General features: G+C 39.5%; 1 protein-coding gene across 8 annotated transcripts in view; it reads right to left on the minus strand.

The window, feature by feature from the left end:
- Positions 1 to 1,192: 1,192 nt before the first annotated feature.
- FOXN3 (forkhead box N3) overlaps positions 1,193 to 23,650 on the minus strand; it is a 210,053-nt gene continuing 187,595 nt past the window's right edge. For all 8 annotated transcript variants that reach the window (XM_080395120.1, XM_080395119.1, XM_080395118.1 and 5 more), the window contains 2 exons: positions 18,642 to 18,750; positions 1,193 to 8,553 (listed from right to left, as the gene is read on the minus strand). In XM_080395120.1, the coding sequence (XP_080251246.1) occupies positions 8,004 to 8,553; positions 18,642 to 18,750 (659 nt within the window). In that variant the 3' untranslated portion in view covers positions 1,193 to 8,003. The remainder of the gene's footprint in view (positions 8,554 to 18,641; positions 18,751 to 23,650) is intronic.

Below are 23,650 nucleotides of genomic sequence, written 5' to 3' on the forward strand. Positions count from 1 at the left end.
TTTTATGCTCTTTTGTATCTTGGACATTTGTTTCTTCTGCTCCCCTCCCCCCAGGACCTGTTTACATCCATCTTGCCCCTCAGATGCCTACTGCAGTAGTCTCCAATACCAACCGCTCAGGATGCCGTCAAAACAAGTGAGGGGGACACTTACAGCTCCAGGTCAGCTGGAGTTCCAGCTTCAGGAGCCACATTCTCATTACACAGCCAAGAAACCATTCTCCCTTGCTTCAGCAGCATCTCAGACCAGCTGTGGGAAAGATTTTAGTTTGACAGAAGAACAGGGGGACTTTTTTTTCTTAATTCTTTTAAAAGTTTAACACAGGCCTGTTCATAGAACACTTTTAAACCACAGTGTTTGGGAAATGATTTTATGTACAAGATTTTACTATTTGGTTTAATTTTGATTGGAGAAAGCTGAAAGGCAACTACAATTTTTTTATACAATCTATTACTCACCCTCTGAAGAGATGAGTTTTGCACTGTTTTCTTCAACTCTAGACTTGGGTTGGACTGCTGCATTTACACAGAGAGGCACCAAACAGGCTGCCTTTAGCACCAGTGAACAAAGAGTATTACTGATTCCTGCAACAGCTCAAGATTGACCAGGGGAGGCTCTAAGTATCTGAAGAGCAGGACACCTCCTAGGTGGTTACAGATTGAGTCAGTCGAGGCAACTAGCTTTGAAGCTCAGCTCTACAGGATTTCCTCCTGCAAAACAGTCCCTTCATGCTGCCAGGTAAAGGAGTAATGTGGCAAAAGAATCAGAGTCCTGGTGCTGCAGAAACCAGACTAAAGCCTGGGGAGGGTTGATGTAAAGATTAGGAAGCAGTTTTTCAGGATGTTATATATATGTATTGTTAGACATGTCTTATTACTGAATCGTTCCTGATTGTTGCCAATTTTTAACAAAAGATGCAATTCCCAGTGAAATCACTGTTTCCAGACTGCAAAACAGAAGAGAAAGGAAGATTGGGCCCTACCTTAACACCAGTTTAGTATGCCTAGCTATTTGCACATGACAGCAAATTAACATGAGCTAGTATCTACTGCAGTGAAGATACAGGTAACATCCCACAGGGGCTAGAACTATTTAATAAAGAAGGAATTAATTTGTAAAAAAAAAGAAAAATCATTGTTCCTCCTTAACATCTGGGCGTGTTTTGAAGCCAATATTCACACAACTACAATAGTTCAATTGATGCAACTCAGTAATTTTTATTGCAACTGGAAGACAATACATCACAGAAACTTTATGGTAGGTTTTGGGAAGGTGTTATTTACAATAATAATTGATGAAATAGTTTGTCTTTGGCAATATGATTACACATCAAGAAAATGTAAAATGCAAGTATGCCTCTAAATCAACATTTTCATATTTCCTAAAGATCAGCTGATTGCACTTGCCTTCGGACTGCTCATTTAGGTAAACACAAATACAACTTAACATCACTGTTCATTCCTCATCACAGTTCTTATTTTAATATTGATGAAATTGGCAGTTTCAGACGCCAAGTACAGGAAAAAAATTGGCTTATCACTGTACTAAATTAACTTATTGGCCAGTTAAGGTCCTGTGACCCTTAAGCATCGATACTAAATCTCTTGGTCTTTTGATTGCTTTATCACTTTTTTTCTGTAAAACAAAATATTTCAGAAATTACAGATCAGAGTATAAAAAAAATGTACAAGTCCATAATGCTTTTCATACACACAGAAATCATTCCCCCCAACATTTTACATCAATGGCAGTTTTAAGTAGTGAGTGTGAATGATGCAGGCATGGAACTGGTTATCAAATACAGGTAAGACTTTCAATTATTGTCCCACACACATACTCAGGAAATGTACAATGCTCTAGTAACTTAAAAATGTACTCAAGTTCAATGTCATCTGAATGAGAAAACAAGAGTCTTGGGATTTCAGGCCAGAGTAAACAAATGAAAAAGATTCCCATTTCTAGACTATCAGCCATCCCAGAATCCAGCACATAATTTGAGCATCCAGTAAAATCCCTCCTAGCACTGAGGGCCAACACAACTTGCCATTTATCCCTTAGACCCTCAGATGATGAGTTCCTGTAACTGCTGGCCTGATCCAAAGCCCAGGGAAATCCCCTGAAAGAAAAGAAGTGAAACAAAACCCTCTTCCACTGACTGTGAAAGGATGTTATATCAGGTTGATTTCCCCCTCTTTGCAAAAGGAAATGTGATACAGTAGAAAAACCACTATATAGCTTCAGATAAATATACCTTGTTTCAACGCTAAAACAAAACAAAACCCAAACTCCCCAAACCAGGAAAGGCTACTTATTAGAACAACTCAAAAGTGACCTTCAAATCATTTCTGGTTTTAAATGTACACCTGCAAAATACAGCACCATAGACACATTAGGTTGAGACTTTTTTTTTTGGTCAGTGAAGCTAGTACTTGTTTGCTGAACTGTGGAAGAATTCTAAGTTCATGTACTTGATCAAAGATAAAGCAACCCAGCTGACAAGTCTCTGCTTAATTCAAGAATAACCAGTACTAAAAATAAAAATGCAAAAATAAGAACCCCTAATAAACCACCATCAATTAATACTTTCTAAATAAAAGGGGATTAACAGATGAATTCACAAATGTATGCAGATTTATACAGAACACTGAATGTTGTGTGTAAATCCTTATAAACTCCAGCTCAAAACAGAAACACACAAAATGTATAGTTTGACTTACATATCCCATTTCAAAGGAGAAGAGACATCATTACAACTTGGTAACTGTGCTAAATGCAATATAAACCAAACAGAAATTCAAAGTTTGGCTGATAACTAAGAAGAGGGTTACCACTTAGGTTATATAGCAAAGTGTTGATGTATATTACATAGAGTAGTATAAATAATAAAAAAGTATTATTTAAATTAGATCACAGTGCTGCATTATGTGCATAACAGTGTTTGATATATTACTGGAGGGCTGTGAAGAACACTACTAAAACTTAACTGGTCAGACGGTCAACACTGATATTCTGTTACAATCAGGAGAATGTATGGTTCAAATGCTCTTTTGGTGGCAAAGTCAAGAAAACATTTCAAAATATTTCCCATAAAATATGCCAATGAGTTATTCAGGCAGTAGTGACATACCTGAAGGAGCTGGGCTTGCATTCTCCACCAGTGAAGTAAACTGCATTGCATCTGAAATTGGAAATGTATTCTCTCGATAGTTTTATTCTGATCCTGGAGCATGGTAATGTTTTCAAAAATGCCTAGGGCCAGATTCAAGGAAAAATGGTAATAGTGAAATAGTAAAGATTTCCATGAGCACTTGGGTGTCTGTAGCTCCACTGACTGCAAAGGAGATCAGACACCTTCAGATTCTAGAAAACCTCAGATTGTGCCTAGCTACACCTTTAGATGATTTTGGAGCCAAAATCTCAGTGAAAATCAATCACAGCTACCGAGAAACTGGGACAAAGCGTTGTTTTGGTGATTTTATCCCTGGTGCCATTTGGCATACAATTTAGGATTTTGTTCTCCGCTAAAGCAGTGAAGAATGCAGCCCCCAGCATTTCTCTGTAACTTTTCCAAAGGCAGACAGTAATTCAGCTGAACGCTGGGAGCCTATGAGCCTCCTTTGAGATTCCCTTCTCCCCTCTAAGAGAGGACCAGAATATGGATCTCAAGTGCCAGAGAGAAAAGAACACAGTCACAGGACAGCTCCCTAGACCTCCACAGCACCTCTCCTCACTCCCACATCAGGCTCTTCAGCTGTGAAACCCTGTGAGCTTGGTAGAACTACTGCTGGTTTTGCCAGGAGAAGATCAGAATCAGACTGCTTTCAGAAACAGTTATGGAGTGATACTTTAAAGCTGTTCAAGACCTGTGTTTGAATTTTTAAATGCAGGCCTAATCTGCCTCAAAATGCAGCAGGACATCCAATTGCTCGCAGAATGCAAGCACAACCATCGGATTTCACCTCCCTGCAGATGCTGGTGAAATCTGCTTGTGGCATTAGTTAGAGCCTGCAAGAGCTTTCCACTGCAAAAGGCATATTCCAAAGGAACCCGCCATGAAGTCCAGCAACCCTCACAACTCACGCCTATATGAAACTCACCACTGCATGCTTGCTGACCTACAGGGATTCCCCTAGCCGCCACCAGTCTTGGAGAAACACTAATTTGGCAATACTGATAGAGTGAGGAAAGTGGAAAGTCAGAGATTTGACAACTTCTCACCCCAAAATGGCTTAGTAAGGAGAGCGAACAAGCAAAACCAAACTACCTCATGTCTGGCAAGTGAGAAAGCTTGTAATACAGTGCAATTACCACTCCATTTTGACATCACTCAAAGTAGAGACAACTGGATTGGAAAGCTGACATATTTTTTGGAAAACAGATCGGTCTGAATTCTTATTAAAAAAGACAACTTCTCATACAGAGTAGAACCAGTTCTGATAAAGCTGCCATTGTCACCCAGGCACAAAAATGGCTTAAAAGGTGACTCCTAAATATTTTATACAAATCCAAATCATGTACTTCTCATCAATAGTCAGAGCAAGGGTCGATAAGGACAAGTTGTTTTTAAACTCCACAATCTGTTGATGGCATTAGCCTTCAGCCAAACTACTAGTTCCTGAATGTAACTTTGTGAACTCCCACTCAATAATACCACCTCAGCAGATCAGACTAGGAGCAACAAATTTTATATAAAAATAGATGCTTGCCAACATTTTAGGTTTACCAGCAAGTATATAAAGGAGTTGTTGAAGTCTTAGATTATATATGTATCTCTATATATCTGTGTGCATGTGTAAAAAGATAACCTGTCTAATTAGGCATTTATGCAAAATGACTGTTTTCTAAGGTGAGTAATACTACTGGTAATTACATATTTAGCCACCAAGAGTCCACATTAATGAATGGTACTTGTTGAACAGATACCGATCTCATTTGCACTGACGCACTACAACCAGCGAAGCTGCTCTGGAATCAGCATTGCAATATGTGGACAGAACCTGGCCACCAGTACAACACTACATCGCTTTCTCTGAAGGACAGAGATGGCTGAGCCACACTTTCAGTGTATTTTCTGCCACTCATTTGATTTCCCACGTTGCCTTTTGATAAATATTAAACCACTCCCGAGCTGGTACAACTACTCATTAATGAGCAAAGCCGTGGCATTTTGTAGCATTTTGTATTTCAAATTATGCTCCTCAAAGTCCAGAAAAAGATGAAAGGACCATGTTTGCTTGTGAAGGGGTTGTGTGGTTCACTGTCTGTGGACTCTGGCTGTAGGGAGCGTGGACCTGGGAAGAAGCCAATTATCACAGTCCAGTGACACAAGGGAAAAGCTATGGCTCATTCATCTCTGTGCTACCTGGTCAAGGGACTGGTCCTTCCCGTTTTCCCCATCTTTATCTTAAGGGCTACAGGAAGCCAACAGAAGTTAGTATCTATGTACTCCCAACTTAACTAATCCTGGGGAACAACCCTGCAGGCCCTCAGCAAAGTGAGGGGAGCACAGGGCTGTGCCTTGCTCTCTCCTTCCTTATCTGCATAGCTGGCAGTTGTGCTGGGCTCCAGCAGCTGTCAGGCAGCTCCTGGATCCCAGGACATGCTGGGTGAGATAGGAGGAGAGGCACCATTTTCCTGCGCTGCCTCTAGTGTGGTCCTGGTCTTCACATGACAAAATGCTTGTGGAGCACAGGAACCAGGTCCAGACCAGCCTGCTCTTCAGTCCTTCCACTTCCTAACCAAACACTCACCAGGGGCATCTCCAAATGCGATTTTTAGTTCACTGAGCAGAAAGTAAAACCCTTCTCTAACTCACTCTTCATAAACTAGATCCGTCTTGGTGAAACTGCTGCCTGTAACAGTTGTAAATATGGAACTGTATTATTTTTAGAAACAGACCATTTTGTTCTGTTCAGTGGTTGGTTCCTGGGATTTTCTTCTTGTCTCTAGTACATTCTAAGTGTAGAATTTTTTATGCCAAATTCATGAATCCAAGTGAGAGAGACTGTCTTCATTTACTTCACAGCTTCCCTCTGCTGTAGGGATCTCCAATATAATAGTTGTCATTACCAGGAGAGTAGCACTATACTGGAATCACACTCTCTGTAACACTGGTTTTTCTCTGTATACCTCAGTAAGGCTCTTTACTAACTTAATTTTCTCATGGCAAATTAGCAAAGCTATTTTCTTGTCTACTTATTCCTGAATGAAATCAGAGGGTTTTCCTTAATTAACCTCCCATTATTCTCTTGATTCTGTCATACACACTCACTACTAAATTTGCCCTCAGATTATTGCGTCATGTTACACATGTACAGACGAAGAAAGGACACACTTTTACTTTTTTTTTTTTTTAACAGAAGTAGGGAGAGGGGGGCTGAATGTGCAGACAAGGCAGTATAATTCAACCATCCAAGCCCTACCAGAGCATGAAGATTTTATTTTTTAATATTGCAGAGTAAGTTCCCCAACAGTCAGTGTTTGTCCCTGAAGAAGGTTAAACCTTAAACACCTGCTTCAAAAAAACCCCAACAACAACAAAAAAAAGAATCAAAACAAAAACAAAACAAACAAAAAAAATAAAACCCAAAAAAACAAACTCTAAGCCTAAGGGCTTAAAAATTAGAGGCATAGCCTTTTTCTCTATTTTCTATATTTATATGAAAATAATTCATGCTTCATGCTAAATACATTATTTACCTTACAAGAACTTTGTCATCTTTGAATAAAAAAAATTGTTTGCTTTTTGTATTCCCCCCCCCCGCCCCTCCCAAAAGGAATCCATGCAATGTGGATCAAATTTCTTCTGCTGGCTACACTGGTTGAATCTGGAAATCTGTTGTCAATTTTGCACAGACGAATCCTGACTGACAGTAACTGCACACTCATTTCTGAGGGCAGTGTAGGAGCTCATTTGTTGAACTTCTGAATTTTACTGTTCACCAATATGCTTTCCTTTTATTTTTCAATACAGAGTACTACTAATGGCAGGTTTTGTAGCTTTGTTTCCCCATTTAGATCAAGGATTTGATCCACAGAAAAGATTCTGATGTATTTCCTTCCTTAATATCTACTGTAATTTCTTAGACTTGATTGCTTTTCACTCAGGCAGTTTAGAAGACATAGCTTGTTTTTCCCTATTACTATTATTTTTTGCACGCAGTGCCAATCTTCAGGCTTATGGCTTTTTGAACATTCTTTTAATTTACTATAGAAGACAGAATTCAATGATTTACGATGTTACTAACAGTGACACCCCCGCCACCACCACATTACTTCACATAATTTCACTGAAACCCATTGCATACATAGTTCAAATTTCCCCAAACTTAGTTACCAGTCTTCACATTTTGAGCCACATATAGTACGTGAAGCACTAAAAGTGCATTATGGTTTGCGCAGTTGCCACCAGTGGCTGTCCAAAGACTTCTATGGCACAACATATCCAAGTGCCACTAGATGGTTCTTGGTTTGGTGTTGAGAAGTGCGTGCCTCCTCTTTCCCCCAAATCTCTTTATTCACATTCACTTCTAACCCAATCATAAGGCCATTAAAAATTCTTAAGGGCCAGGCCTGAATGATTACTAAATTATGCACAGCTCTTCTAGTATAAGAGGGATTTCCAAGTGCCCAATTTTACTCCCATCACATTAATGTTGATGTCACTGCATATTCAACCATGCATTTTTGACAAGCCGGAGAAAGCAATGGCGATTTTGGCTTTTATTTTTGTTAACTTTTTGTCTTCAGGTATTGAAAAGCTTTTGTAAATTAGCTGAGTGTCAGTATGAGTTCTATGGCTTCAATCTCCTTTAAAAATAAAAATCTTAAGGGTCCAAAAAAAAAAAAAAAAAAGGAAAGAAAAAAGAAAAACAAACAAACCAAAAACAAATAGAAAGAAAAACAAAAAAGGAAAAAAATTGCTGATATTGCCACAAATCATTAGAATTCACCTGACGTGCTGAAACAAAACTTTGTAAGTTCAAACAAATCATTGATTTGTTCTAATTTTTTGTGGTTTCCTTTTGCTCTTTCTGCCCCTTTGCCGTCCGATTGGTGATGTTGTTCAAACAGGATCGAATTCCTGCTAAATGCAGAAGTGATCCTGCTGCTTCTTTCATCTCCTCATCGTCACTCTCAGGGGGCTTTTCTGTACGTCTCTTTTTAAGAGGCAGTGTGTCACTTGGTACTTTTTTCGCCTTCATTAAATGTTGCCTTTTCTTGTGCTGGGATGCATACCCACTGTCAGCTAAAGAATCCTTGGTCTCCTTTCGATTTTGCTTTTTGTCCTCCTCTTCTGTTTCACTATGGCTCTCGTGGCTCTGGAAGCTAACTTCACTTCCTTCACTGCTGTCTTGGCTACCTTTAGTTGCAAATTCATACTGGTCATCAGCAGAGGAAGAGGAAACGGAGTCACTAGCAGGTGATGTGCTCCTGTGGTTGGAAGATTTGGCACTGCTGTAGTTGTGATCCTCCTTTGGGTCACCACTAACAACTGGAGAGCCACAGGACTGTTCACTTTCTGTCCGCATCCGGCAGTTTGTTATTCCATTCCTGTAAAAACAAATTGAAGCAGTCTTAGAAGCCACAGAGATGTGATCCTGCTTCAGCGCGAAAGACGATAAAACCAACTGACAGATAATCTAAAATCATGACTATCAAAGTAATGTCCATGCAAGCTGATTTCAAAGCCCGACTCAAATTGCTTGTGGATTGGACTCTACACATGAAACAAGCCAAAAGACACATTAACAGCACAAGAGGCAGGAGCAAGTAGGGGATGGTTACAAATAAATCATGTCTGAACAGTCCTGATTTGCATTTCAACTAATAGTTTACACTTGGAAAAAAAAAAACAAACCCAAAACCAAACCACATTATTTTACCTACTGGATATTAAATAAACTCTGATGAGTTGCATAAATATCCTCTTTCCTTTTCCACATAAAACGACCAAAAACATGGGGAAGAGACACTAGCTTTCTGGAATACTACTTTGCCTCTTCTGAAAGACTCTTTTCCAGCTCTAGCAGTCCAAGGGCAGGAGGAGATGCCTCACCTGGAAGTAGCACAGCTTCCATTTAGGACTCTTGACAACAGAAGGAGCAGCCAAATATAAAACCTAGGTCCAGTCACATTTCTGATTGTGATCAGTTTATGACTAATCCTAAGAGCTATACAATCTTAAGCCACTAGCTGCCAACAAAACGTGTTTAAAAACATGTTTAAAAACAAATAGTAGAAAAAAAATAATCTGTTTTTGTGCTAGAATTAATTTTTTCCTTTGGTTTTATGGCACTTGGTGCTGTGGAAACTACTGCAGCACAATATATTTAAAAACTAACAGTGCCCCTTTCTGCATTGAGAAGTGTTAGAGCATTGCCACTGACGTACAATACAGAATACAATGCCTGCAAGAAGAGGGGACTGAGCCTGTGCAGTGCCTAACTCCTGCTAAAAAAAAGAGAGGAGGATGATCATCCAGTAAAGGTATCATCACTGCCACACACCACTTCACCAGCCTCAAACCCCTCTATCAGTTAAAAGACCCAAACAACAAACAAGCAAGACTGTTTAAACTATCACATGACAGAATGCTGTAAAATCTACTCTTGCCGTCTTCATGCTATCACTAGAGTGTTTTTGCACACTCAGGGCAGTGCTGGATTAAAACCTCTTCTTAAATGCACACACTGAACATAGATATTTCTTAAGAGGAATGGCACAGTGGCAAGTCCACAGTATTACTGCTCTTCTACTTAAAAAATGAGAAAGTGCTTTAGGTTTTAGGGCATGGACCTCACATCTGGCATCTTTATAGAAGAAACAGCTGAATATTATCCATTTCTGAAAAGTAAGGCTGAAAGGTGGAAAAAATAAAGGTGGTACATTAATTCCACAGTTCTTATTCATCTAAATGTTCTTGTCTGTAGAGCCTGCTGAAATAAGAAACAGGCTTTTGTGAACCAGGGACAGGGCAATGCTAAAAGGTAGCAAATTCACCAGTCGTTCGAAATGTTCTTATTTACAGTATTTTCAAAAAATATATATATAATAAAAGGCCAGTTATTAGCAAAGAAAGCCTCTTGCCAACCTCTTTTGCTCAACAAAATTATTTTCCCCTAGATTTTTGAGTAGCTTTATGATCCATAAATTATATACAGAACCCAGAAGGAATACACAAAGCTTCTTCAATTATTAATAACTAAATGCAATGTCATTCATGATTGTGCAGCAAGCCAGCTGCATTTACTCTGTGATGGTTTACCACTGCAGGGGTTGTCATTATAGGATGCTAAATGCTTAAAAGAAGAAATCATCCATACTAAACTAGTTGTAAGGTGAATTTATAACCAACTCCTTAAGATCAGTCATTACAAGGAAGCATGTAATGCATTTTAAGTGTCAGATTCTTCATTTTTAGGGTAAATTTACATTTAAAGATGTTAAAAATTATCATAAATTAGCATAAAATTAAAGTTACTTGATTTTACTGTGCAGCTAATAGTCAAAGCAATGTGGCTCAATAAAAATCACATGCTACTAATTTTCCATTAAAAATAGCAATAAGTTGTTGCTCCAGGGAAACAAATACAGGACAGAATAGGTGAGAACTCAAATGGAATTCCTGCTGACTAGGTTATTAGTGAACAAGGCTTCTAACAGATGGGATTTAAATCAAGATGCCCATTCTCATATGATTGGATCTACTCCTATTAGTTTGTACTGAGAGACTATCCGTAACAGGAAAGCTACAGTTCCACCGAGAAGAGCAACCATGTGTCAAAAAGACATCCCTGATCTGCCCTGCTCTTTAGTGTTTGCTTTTACATAAAGGGGCTACAATTTGGATTCAAAAGCTCTGCCTGTGCGACTTACTCCAGATCCCAATCCTTTCAAAGCAGCATAAAAATAGAACAACAGGCCTGGGGATTACAGACACAATGTCCCATGGGAAGGTGTACTACTATAGGGTTAGCATCCCACAGGGAGTGACTGCAAAACAAAACTGAAGTCCACAGAAAAGTGCAAAAAAGAAATAACTTTAAAAAAATGGGAGGAAAGGGAATACCAAAACACTTCAGAAGAAAGGCATCTATGGTGGAACTGGTCAGGAAATGGATAGCATTTGCATCTCAGAAAAATCTTTGGTTTTCACTTACATTTTGAAAGATTTCCAACCAGTTCTGCTTGGGGAAATAAAGAAGGAAGAGAAAGAAGGTCAAGGAGAGAATTAGCAAAGGACATTTGCAGAAATGAAAAAGTTATACAAGCAGAGTGTTTTAGGATATTCACAAAGTCAAATACCCTGTAAGTAAATTAATCTGGTATGTACCTTGATATGCAACAGCTCAAACGTAAGATATGAAGAATTACTTATAATTGGTATTAGTAGATTTTTAAGAATGGAATAAACAAATACCTAAACCATTCACATTCCACACGCACTTCCGAGGCATTTTAAAGCTTTATATTGCTCTTATACAGTCACTCAGTAAGAAACTAATCTGTGATCTACTTAGTTCACTCTAGATCATCAGCAGACCGAACTCCCCTGGGTTTCAGGGGACAGGTTTTGGCCAGCTGAAATCTATTTTTGCCCGCAGGTCTGGTTGTAACTCTAACTTTGTTACTGAAACAATAATAGATTTTTAAAACAAGCACTTGCTCTGATGTCTGGATTATTTTTAAATTACAGAGGGGAAGAAAAGCTATTTAAGAATTCTGTGCTTGCTATAACAATGAGTGGAAATTAACTTCAAGTAATACCTTATTTTTTCATTCAGAGCTTTATTTCAGTATTTTCACATTTTAAAGCAGTGGTTTGCCCTTTCAGGTTAAGTCCATGGGACAGTCTCTAGACCTTTTCATCCTACCGACATGGACAATTTTATTTGCTTGAGGTATCTTAACCAGAGTTATACAGATAAAAGTACCACACAGAGATTCTTCTTAAAACATTTCAGCTGTAGCACCATGACACAACAACCCTCAAGCACTGCAGAGGTTAAGTCTGGACTTTTGAAAGCCCAACTCCATTCCCACTGTTAATGGATAGAGGTCTGCTACTCATGTTGTTAGGAGCCAGATAGGACTCACAGCAGCTGGATCTCAAATCAGTAAGGAAATGATGTCCTTTGCACAGTGTTAGCTCCTCTCCCTTTCACAGGGATCTTCCTCAGGATGAGAAAAAGTAAGTCTCAGTCATTTTACTAAAGGCAGAGATGATCTTCCTTAAATTTCTCTACTAGCTTTAAAAAAAGATAGTTAATCACATTTTGTTTGCAAAATGGCAAAAAGTTTTGCTGAAAAATACTTACTGTATTCTACACCAGACATGAATATATTCCTTTGATTAACAAAGCAAACCTATATGGAATTTAAATATCACCTTAATCTATCTCTGATCCTTCTGGATGACAGCTATTGTATACTCATACGTGACAGTTTTGGTATGTAATTGGAAACAGCCAGTTAAAAGATAGAAAGCAAGCAGTATAGGTAAGCTCGGTTTGTGGATTTTGACAGGTTCTAGGTTTGCTAAAAAAAAAAACCAAACCAAAAAACCCCCCACAAACCCCAAAAAAACCCCACTCTTTTTTACTATACAGGTAACAATTTCAAAGGGAAATCCAGGACAGTCAGAACTTTTAGCTACAGGTAGTTGAACTGTTACTTAAAACCACTACATACCAGCAGACAGGAGGATGAGCAAGCAAATGAAAAGTGGTGCTCACTTGCTGTATGATGAGATTTTATCAGGGGTTATTGAGTTAAAAGGCAACAACAAGTTGGTCACACTATTGACAGAAGCTCTTACAAAGGTACTTCACAGCAGTAATTGTATGCAAAGGACCACAGTAAATGGGAGCCACAGACTGCCAGCAGAAAGCACTCTGTCAGTATCAACAGCAGGTCTGAAGTTAAGACAAACGCAGCCCTCTGCATTTTGCAAAAACCAATAATCAAGTCAGCCAGTATTTCTGTCCTTTAGTTACTAAAGGATTCCTTCAGCTCCCAAGGATAACTCATCCTGCCTGTTACAGGTGGGAAGGGGAATGCAATGCACAAAGGTGACTTGGGGGTTGTTAAGCTGATCATGCCAGTAATAAGCAAGAACATTAAGAATATACAGTAAAGAATTTATAAAAGGAAGAAACTATCAGTTCCTTTACCTAAGCAAAAATAATCATTCATAGATAACAATTTTACTTATGCTTTGGCATCTGTGCTTCACATGTTACTTATGTTTGGTTTATTTAATTACTGCTTGAATAGCTGCTTCAAGGGAGGTAAAAATAAGCAAAAATAAAGCCAGCATAAGAAATAGCCACCACAATGAAATGTAGGCCTGAGAAATAATTTAGTAATTGCCCTATAAATTTATAGTGAAAATACTTATAAATAACAATCTTCCATCTTTAAATAAAGTTAGGCACAAAACACATTCTTGTCACACCCCAAAGATCAGGAGCTGCACAAGGAACTGTAGCATTAATAGCAGAAAAGGTATTTTAAAATTGGCCCATGATGAAGTAGGTGAGGTTTGTTAGTGTTGCTTTTTTGTTTTTTAAATGGTTTAATTTTTTTCCCCAAAAGAAAGAAGAGCAGTAGCTCTGCCAGTGCAGATGCACTTGCTTTCCCTAGGAAGAGGGAACATTTTTGCCTTGGAAACTTGAATGGAAATTTTTTTTACTTAGGAAATTCCTTGTGTTTGCAATTTACACATAACTGTGAAATTCCTTGAGAAGCTACAAATGTTTGCTGAGAATGAAGAATTGGGAAAAAAAACCCAGAGGGAAAAAACCAGAGTAATTTCCCATTAATTTTTATTTTTAACCTGCAATAATTTAAAAACCCAACGTATTTCTAATAAACATTACCAAAAGTAATTTAACCTATTACCTAGGCATAAGTGGCATATAAAAAAGTTCTGCCAAAGTTTTCAATTAGCCTGAAACAATAGCTTGGATTAATTCTGGGGAAGTGTGAGCTAAAAAAGGCAGTTAAGCAATGAAGTCTGTGCTATCCTCCATCCTGACATTTCTGACGCATTGGCAGAGAATAGCAAAACCAGCCAAAAAGCCTCTTTCCTGGGACTGGCTCCGTTTAGCTCTTCCCAAATCCTAAAGGTTTTACCCATTCCTTAAGGTTTCCCACCAAGGTGGCTGTGAACTCTCCTTCCCTCTTTTTCACCTTCATTTCATGTGCATTTGCTGGCTAGCGTTATGGGATGGGCTTTTCATTTGGCCTTCCCATCAGAACAGACTACTGAACAGGCCATTAATCCCCGCTGGCCAGGACTAACAGCACCTTAAACTGGTCAAAAAAATAGGGAGGCATGGGCTGCACCGTACAAAACGCACTGAACACCAGAGCTTGGTAACCCCGGGATTCACTGGGAGCCCATCCAAACGCTGCTCAGCGGCCGCTGTAGTGGTGAATATCTGAGGCAGAGGAAAATAAAAAAGGCCTTAATACATAAAAATTACCACAGGTATTTTGTAAAACATCTTTTGCAGAATAACCTGGACCAAATTACAAGGCCTATGTCACAGAGCTGGTGAGATTGTCTGTGCACTGAAATTCAGTCAGCCTCACCTCAGTGGATCTGCCTGTATCAGGCAGACAAGCCTTGGGCTCAGCAGGTCCGCTGCAGCGCGTGGTTCCTGGACATAGACAGAAACCACTCATACGCTATGGATAACAAGAAAATCACAGGCGCCATGGAGGAGGTTGCCTACTAAATGTTCTGAAAGCATAGTTACAACAGCTCTAATATTATATCAGCTTCCAAGTTTGTGCTCTTCCAAAGGGTTGCTGTAACTACTAACAACTTACTCACGTGGAAGGTGATTATATACAGTAGAGCTTCTTGCACCTTGCCAAGATGCACATTGGCAGATGCACTGGCCACTTTGATAAAGACTATGCCTACTAAAGTGGACACAGAAATCCTCCTAAGTAAACATTTAGAAGGTATTTTCCAATGAATGTACAAACAAGAGCTCACCTTCAAAGCACAACCAACTCCTTGCTGCATGCAAGGTACCACTGGCTTTGCTTGCTTTCATTTAATGCCTTTGTAAGTCAGTATTTTCTCTTCTACATATCCAGACTATCATGGCATTTGCTTTTGGATTCTCTCAGGGAACTGTATGGGGATATGGTCTGCCAAAAATATGTATGATGGATCTCATGTTAGAGACATGCTACACGCTGTGCAGCTTTGAAGCGTTATTTTCCCCTGCTGTTTTCGGGTGGGTCTTAAGACTTGTCAGCCACAACATGGAAAATATGGATGGTAAACAAGCTAAAAGTGGTGTGAATAAAGTAAATAAAAAGCTACTGTCAAAACACATCCAATTATGCTCTGCTGTGGAGATTTAACACCAGAGGATGACTTTCAAAGTAAAAATAGTGTGGGATGCCTTTTCCATTTGTAGATTAGTTTGGAATGAAAGGCCCATTTGTGCAATTTAAGCCAAATGCACTACAATACAATGATGTTTTCCTCAATTGCTATCCTTTATTCATGGAAAGTGGTGGATTCATCATGTTTGTTAAATACTTTTCAATAGGGTTTTTTAATTCAAACTACTTAATTCAATTGTACTTTATTTTACATATAAATAATATACGTAATTATGTAAGAACAGCAACACATTGATACCTTGTGCAGGAACAAAATACACTAATACATTCAGTCACACTGTTGAAGTATAGTACAGTAAACTTTCCAGCTGATGGGAGCTAACGCATCAGAAATCACAGATTTCAGCACCTTTGTCCAGTCCTATGGTTTTGGCCTCCTTTCTGAATAGCAGATTAATTGAAACACTCCACCTAATTACAAGTGCAAATTTAACCCAAGATCAAACTTTTTGTTACTCTGTTTTGACACTAATGGCAGTCCACACAACAGGACTGCAAGTTATCCCCAAGCAGTTTGTGGGACCACAAAACCAGACTATTAATATACTGAGGATATAAACTTGAAATGAAATACAAGAGCTTAGACAGCAAGGAAGCACCAACAGAAAACCAGCACCTTACAGAAGAACCTGTAACTCCTACATGTGGTAACTAAAGAAAACCCGTTAAGAAATGTTATTTATTATGCAAGGATCCACTACCAAGAAAATACCAGAAGTCAGTCCCCTACATGAATGATGAAACCCACCGTTTTTTGGTGGTTTTAGGCCTTTCTTTTAGAGCACCAAAGGAACTCTTCTCAAGAAAATATACATTTGAGTAAACACTTGTTGGAAAGCTGTCTGGCTTCTCAATATATAGGCAGAGGCACATAATTTCTGCAGGTAACTGTACCACCTCCTGTGGCTGCCCAGCAGACCTCCCTACTGGTAAAAGCTGCTAGGGGAACTCAACCTCCCTACACCTGAACAGGCCTAAAAACATCACCTGCCACCCTGACCGGAGCATCTCCCTCTATGCAGGAATGACAGCTCCCTGTGAGCGGTACTCCTACTCTTAACTGCAAAAGGCGGCGGCTGCATGGACGCTGTGGTACATTCCCCCTGCTACACATGGTAAGCAGAAATTACTCTGGTGAGATGCCATGAAAGGTCCACACCACAGGTCCTGTTTAGCCTTGTATATCTGAGTAGAGGGGTAAGAACTGAGAATCAAGAGCGTAATCTTTGACAGCCTTGAGAGGACCAGATGATGTTCTAAGAGGCATTGTGCACCCAGACTGACCTTCCTGAAGAAATTCTGAATCTTATTATCCCTGAAAGAAACAAGACAAAACTGCCTGCTGAACTTGCTGTTGCAGAGGCCCCTATCTTCTCAAAAGCTTTCAAAGCCCCTTCTCCGCCTCCTCCCCCTTTTCAAAAATTTGAAGAGGGGATATTACAGAAGCCCTTAAATATAAGCAGACATCATGCAGCCCAGGAATGTATTCATAGCAAGCTATTTCTAATACTGCCTAAGGCTGGAAAAGAGAACAAAAAGAATTAGAAATGTCTGCATTAACTAATTATAAATGCTTTTCTTTCAGACAGAGCAAAAAAGAACATAAGCAAGGGAGGTGTAAAATCCCCTAATTTCCCAAATCTACATTAGCAGGTTGCTAGTAAAGATCCTGTTCTACCTGCTGGGGAAAAACATGAGAAGTAGTCCTCCAAAAACGCATAAAATTTAGCTATATACAGCCTTACAGCACAGTAATTTGAGGATGCCTACACAGAAGGAAGTTTTCAAGTGGCCTGGAAGGAAAAACAGTTCTATCTCCTCCTTGAGATTATGAAACAGGGTCTAAGCCAGGAGATGCAGATAAACTCAAGAGAGAATATTCAGTCATCCATATAGCTTGGATACCTCATAAAAATTATATATAATTAATGAACCAGTAGTCCCACAGCTCTGCAATCCCCACTGGAGCAGAATACAAGTCATGGCTAAAGCCAGCGGCAAAGCTACTGAGGATGGCTGACCTCCACTGCTAGCAAGGCCAGGCTGTGGCAAAGTAAGATGGAGAGGAACTCTGCAGACTTCTGGAGGATGACCCTCAGGGTTTCATCCCTTCAGCAGAGCAAATGTGAAAAACAGCTGAAACAGCTGCCCATCAAAAAAATACTAATTTTATTCCAATTAGTGTCTTTCCCCCTATGCATTTTAAGCATCGAGAGTATATGAAATGTCATAGGTTCTCTCTATTGGATGGAAATACTGTATCCGAAGGGCTAGGCACTGATTTTGAAAAGGGATAAAAAACCAAAAAGCAAATGGGAAAAAAATAACCAAGTAAATAATAACAGAATAAGTAGCTATAAAGAGACTTTATTTCACTGCCTTACAGCCCAGAGGGTGTGATTAGAACAGCCCAGCAAAGCTCGGTCAGCACTAATTACTACACCCCACCCAGAATGCCCAACTGCCTGAGCTGAAACTTTTGCAGATACTGAGAGTTCTGAAAGAGAAGGGCACTGGCAGCACATTCGACCAAATTAATCTCTGTTGCGACTGACTGGAAAGAGCTACAACTAAGGCAAACTATTCTTCCACCAAAAAACCATCACTGCCTTAAATAGAGCAAACCATTGAACCACAGTTCTTATTGCCATCACTAGATGTCTCTTACTGCCCTGCCTTCTGAAAAAGTTGAGTATCTTCAAATAACATTTTACCCTTGAATGTTTTGGTTGAACCTTGAAATAGAAACTGTAGTGAAAGAAACTGCCTCACAAAGACCCAGGTTAATAACAAAATGACAACTATATTTTTAGCTATCTTTCAGAATTTGCTTTAATCTTATTGACAATCTTCTCACTAGTATTTTATCCTGGAAAAGGTCTTTATGAAGAGGGAGGGAGAGAAAAAAGCACTTGCACTTAGAAAAACAGGTCCCTGTAGGAGGTTCTCACCATACAGTGTCTCCAGTTTGCTAGTGAAAATAAAACCCCTGCTTTTTACAAACCAGTGCGCAACAGACAGCTATACCATGACTATCTTGCAACGAATGATAACCCAAGAATTTTAGGTAGCAGTTTTATTTCAGAATACTTCAGAAGTATTAGCAAGCAGCAAAGTATCTGTTGACTCGAGCTTCCATACACTTTTACATTCTCTGCAAAACACTGATCTATTTCATAAAAGATCCCGCAATGAGCCACTCTTACCTTACTGCAACAGCCATGCTTCCTATAGGGCTGATTGGCAATGGCCTGGCTCCAGGAAATATCCCTCTACTCAGAACTCGAGCTCCATTTTGTATCACTCCCGGAGGAACTAAAAAAAAACAAACCCAAAACCAGAACATTTTTGGCTTTGAAAGTTAGAAAAATGTAGGAGCAAAATGTGGAACATAAGCTTTTCAATTAACTGAGAAAATATTAGAGAAGCTTACGTAGTACACTGCTTACCTTTAACATCTCAGCCTCAACCCTTGTGAATGCCATGCTATTTCCAATGCTATTTTCATGACAAAAAATTTCACAGCAACCAATGACAACATGGCCTGTAGAAGCCACTGCCTGACCCAGTTACTGCAGATCATTCCTTGAACAACCACATGGCTTTTGTTTTGTCATTGATGTTCTGCTAGAAATGCATGTGCTTATTAGAGTCAAAACCAGCTATAAGCATAGATGTAAGTTTCATCTACAGTAAGAAAAAAATGACCCTTTACAGATAAACAGAATATAAGCACTTCACTGGAAGAACATAGGTCATAGCTTTTTATCATCCCAGCTTACTTTCTGAGCAGCAATCTCTTGGCCTCTGTCTCCTGCAAAATAAAATATTAACTACAAATGTGGGTTTACCAGGACGGGAAAGAGGCGAGGCTAAAAAGGCATTAGCTCCATACCACTAATTAGCCCCTCTCTCTTGCCATCAATGGCCTCTGTCACCCAGCCTAACAACAGTCATGTGCTCAAGCACACAGCTGGGTCATGGCCAAGCCCCCTCCCCCCCAACCAACGTGGCGCATGGATGCCACTGACACCCAACTGCGTCAGCACCAGCCACTGCAGATGGGAGATTTCACTGGGGCCTTTTAAATTTGCTGTGTATCAAGAACTACAGCTCTGGCCAACAAGATTTCAACCTACAACCAAGTACTTCTTTTTTCTCTAGGCATGTTTCTGTGCACTGCTCAGCCTATGGCAGCCACCCCCCAGCTGAAGGAATAGCAGAAGCAGCACTTCCAAGGCGCCACCAAAGGAAGTATCTGTCCTTAGCAGATCCTCGGTATTTTCCTCCTCCACTGTGGGATGCAGGACTGCTGACCACAGCTCTTATCCTAGGCACTTACCAGTGACTTCTGTGTAATGCCATTTGTTTGCACAGGTTTTATGTCCCTTCAGGTTGGAACAGTTACCTCCAACAGCCTCAAGTGGACCTTGCTGCTTTAATGTCCGCAGCTAGCCAGTTCATTCACTTTTTCTTGATTTTAAGTCATCATTCATACCATAACTTCCCCTGATGGGGAATGTCCACAAGGAGAATGATGATCATTACTCTGGATGTATTATTCTTAAACGTACAGATGTTATGTAAATACGTATAAGATATATGTAAACCGTATCACCTTATGAACACCTACCGACTTTCATTTTTTAAACAAATTATGGGGAGCCTAGAAAAAACATTCAGCCTAAGAATCAATGCATACACTTCACATGCCCAACTTCAAATGCTCACACCTAAAAATACTAGTGTATTCTGAGGCAGAGAAATATAGGCTCCAAAGTACATTATTACTAAGATGCTGAGGTACATTTCAACTTCCTATCAAAACCAAGCCAGATCCACACCTCCCTCCCTGTTATCCTGATACTCACCTTGCTTCACTCCGGACCACGCAGATTAGTTCTGGGGAAATAATCTTCTTTCTCCTGCCAGTGAGAGCACATCCCCCCTGAATCAAATCCTGCCACTGCTTTATACCCACCCTTGCTTTTGAGCCCCTCTGAAGAATAGGTCATTTATATTTAGGTGCTTAAGTACAGCCTCAAACGGCTAAAATTACAGAACCTACTCTATAACAACTAGGGTCAGCTTTCAATGACCAAAATAATTTAAAAATTGCGTATTGCTATTTATACTTCCCTACTTTGTGCACTTTTTCCTCCAGTGCCAGCTTATGAGAAATCAATCAAATCTGCTTCACTCAGGGGACATTATCAGGCTTTCAGTGCTCCAATGTTTGGGTTTGTGGATACTGCAGAGGAATGTTATCTTGCTATAAACTCCAAGATCTGAACTTCTTACTGTATTTGTCTCAAGAGCATGACCTTAAGATGGCCAAAATATCAGTGTCTTGAAAAGAAAAACAGTCTGCTCAAGGATATTGTTAATCTAAAATGCACAGAACACAGGAAAATTTGAAGCAACAGCTAAGCCTGCTAAATAATAAAATATTGATAAAAATCCTTGATTTCCAATAGACGTGTTTTTTCCAACAGGCTTACGAGAGGGACAGATTTTGTACTGCACTGCACAGTACAGTACCTTTACATTTACAAAGTCCTGTTAAACGAAATGAACCAAGAGTTTTGACCAAGGAAAATCCAGGAATTTTCACTTTAGTCTGATAGAAACCCTAGCATTTTATATGGAAATATTTATGCATACACACAGAGCCACATGTCAGTTAGCTATGGATGTTGCCTAAATATATACATGTAAAACTTCAAAGCAAACACAATGAAAGTTCTACTGCAAAAAGAGAGCAACAGGCTCCTTGACATCCAAACTCTTCTTTCCATGGTTACCTAATTATCCTGGTCTGTTGGCAGAGTTAGCTGATGCTCATCTTACCCTTTCTCCTCTCCTCTCTTTCTGCCTTATTGACAACTCCCATTGCTGCTTTGAAAAATCCTGTTCGCTTCCCTGTAACTCTTCTAAAAATACTGTCTCACGTCTTTCCTCCTTTACCTTCTCCAAGTTTCCTTTTATCCTGCACTCCTATATATAAAATACACTGCCAAGTCTCATAGCTTAGACTTTTTATACATTGACATTCCCACTTGAACCCACCCTTCATCTTCCTTGACTCTGCAGGTTCATAAGTCATGGTGTGCTACTCAGGGAACACCGTCTTCAAAAGCTTCGCATTCCACCCCTCTCTCCCTGCCCCTGCTCTTCCCTTCAGGAATTAGTAACTGTTTAGAAAACAAAAACAACAGAAAAAGTGGAAGTTTGCTGCCTTCTGAAAATACCCTCTAAGAGAGAACTTGGTACCCACTCCTGCCTATGAAATTTGCTTCCATTATGTTTGGTCTGTTCAGCATGCCACCAGTCATTTCAAGGCTTCAATAGGAATATTCATGCCAGAAGCTGCCTTAACTATGATTCTTGTGATTCTTACTTTTCTCTGAAGTTCATCACAACTCTGTATATTGAAATCACCACCCAGAATTCAATAACTATTTCAGCTTGCAACAGCACTGTTATTGCTGCTGATCTTTATTTTTGTTTCCCCAAACTCTCTGAATTATGATGCAGCATTACCATGGCATCTCTAGTTAAGTTATGCAGACAGAAACCCAGAAAGGTTGTATTCAAGAGATCAACTGAAGGAGGACACTGGATGATTCTTTCCTTTCAGTGAACATCTGGAACCACAATGAAACACGCCCCGCCCCCCAACTTGCTGGTAAATTAGCTTCTGTAGCATTCTAAACCTAAAATAAAAAGCAGGATCAAATTAATTATTCAATGGTAGAATATATTAATTTCTAGTTATTCACTTAACTAGTGTGCCACTGTAAGACCGACCTCTATTGCTCATGCATCTCCAGAGCATTTAAAGCATCAATACCCATCCTTCCCAAAATGACAGTAATTATTTTTTAAAAAATAATAATCTATGTATATAAACTGCTAACACATTGTCCCTGGTACCCAGACACTTTCCCTGCCTTTCTGCAGGCTGTATGAAGATGGCTATTTATTATCCAAGGTATTACTTGCACATGTTGGTATTTTTGAAGGGTTGTGAATTATTTACCGGAAAATACATGGTGCTTTTATTCCACAGATACTTTTACGCCTTACAAGCTTTAATTATGTTTCAAAACCATACTTTGAGGTGAGGTATTTATATTTTAGATTGAAGATTCAAGGTGTGGAGGTAAGATAATTTACTATAAGCCATATCATCAATCAGTGCCAGTCTCGACTAACACCTTACAGTTCAGACTCCTCTTTTGTAATACTTCTTTAACCAATGGTAGACGCAGGTCACATGGTTCCCAATTCCTAGGCAGAAGTGTGAAATGTAATTTACACCTTTCCTGTGCAAGTGCCAAGCGATGTTTATGTCTGAGAGACTCTGCTCAAGAAAACAATGCAAAAAGATCTGTGCATCTCTTTGATACAGGTCTCCTCTTCCACAAAATGTTCCTAGTGAAACACAAAGAGTCTGAAACAACAAAAATCATCATTCACCTTTCAGGTTTCATCGCTGTATTCTGCTTGCGGGAAGCTTAAACCTAGGCAATACTTCTACCGGAGTACAGTTAAACAGCGGACAGACAATCTGCTCCTAATCTGCTGCAGGAACAAGCAAATGATTTTTGCCTGTTATGCTGCTCTGGTAGAATACCACAACCTGAGTAGGATCTGCTGGCATGTCAAGTCTCCACCAGCTAGCTGTGGAGAGAAGTGATGCATCCAATATAAAATATCAAAACTGCACCTCTCAAATTCTCCAAGGGGGAAAATAACCTGTCTCTTGTAGCCACTTTCACATTACAGTTTAACAGACAATGAAGTGAATGCCATGTAGAACATACCATAATCTGAATCCATCAAAACACTACATTGAGATAGTCTTAAAAAGATCCAGCAGAAGTCCTCGAAAGTCCAGTTGTTTTGTAGCTCATACTCAGCCTCTGGAGGTGGAAAATTAAGTCGAAGGCTACATGATCACTCCACTGCCAGTGCACAGCTGTTTTAATTCAGAGCATTGTCTTGTGTGCACATCAGCCGAGTATAATATCCCAAACTATGGACTTCTTTCATCACTTCACTCGACAGATTGCATCCAGAATCTCTCACTTGCAAGTGTGTGTGCATGTGAAGCAAATCTCCCACATCCAGCTGAGCTAACAACCTCTTCCAAGACTTTCACAACAATTAAACCCGTATTAGACTGGATCCTTCCCTAAGGATTTGCCTA

Source organism: Falco punctatus (genome assembly GCF_963210335.1).
Source record: "Falco punctatus genome assembly, chromosome: 7".
Lineage (NCBI taxonomy): Eukaryota > Metazoa > Chordata > Aves > Falconiformes > Falconidae > Falco > Falco punctatus.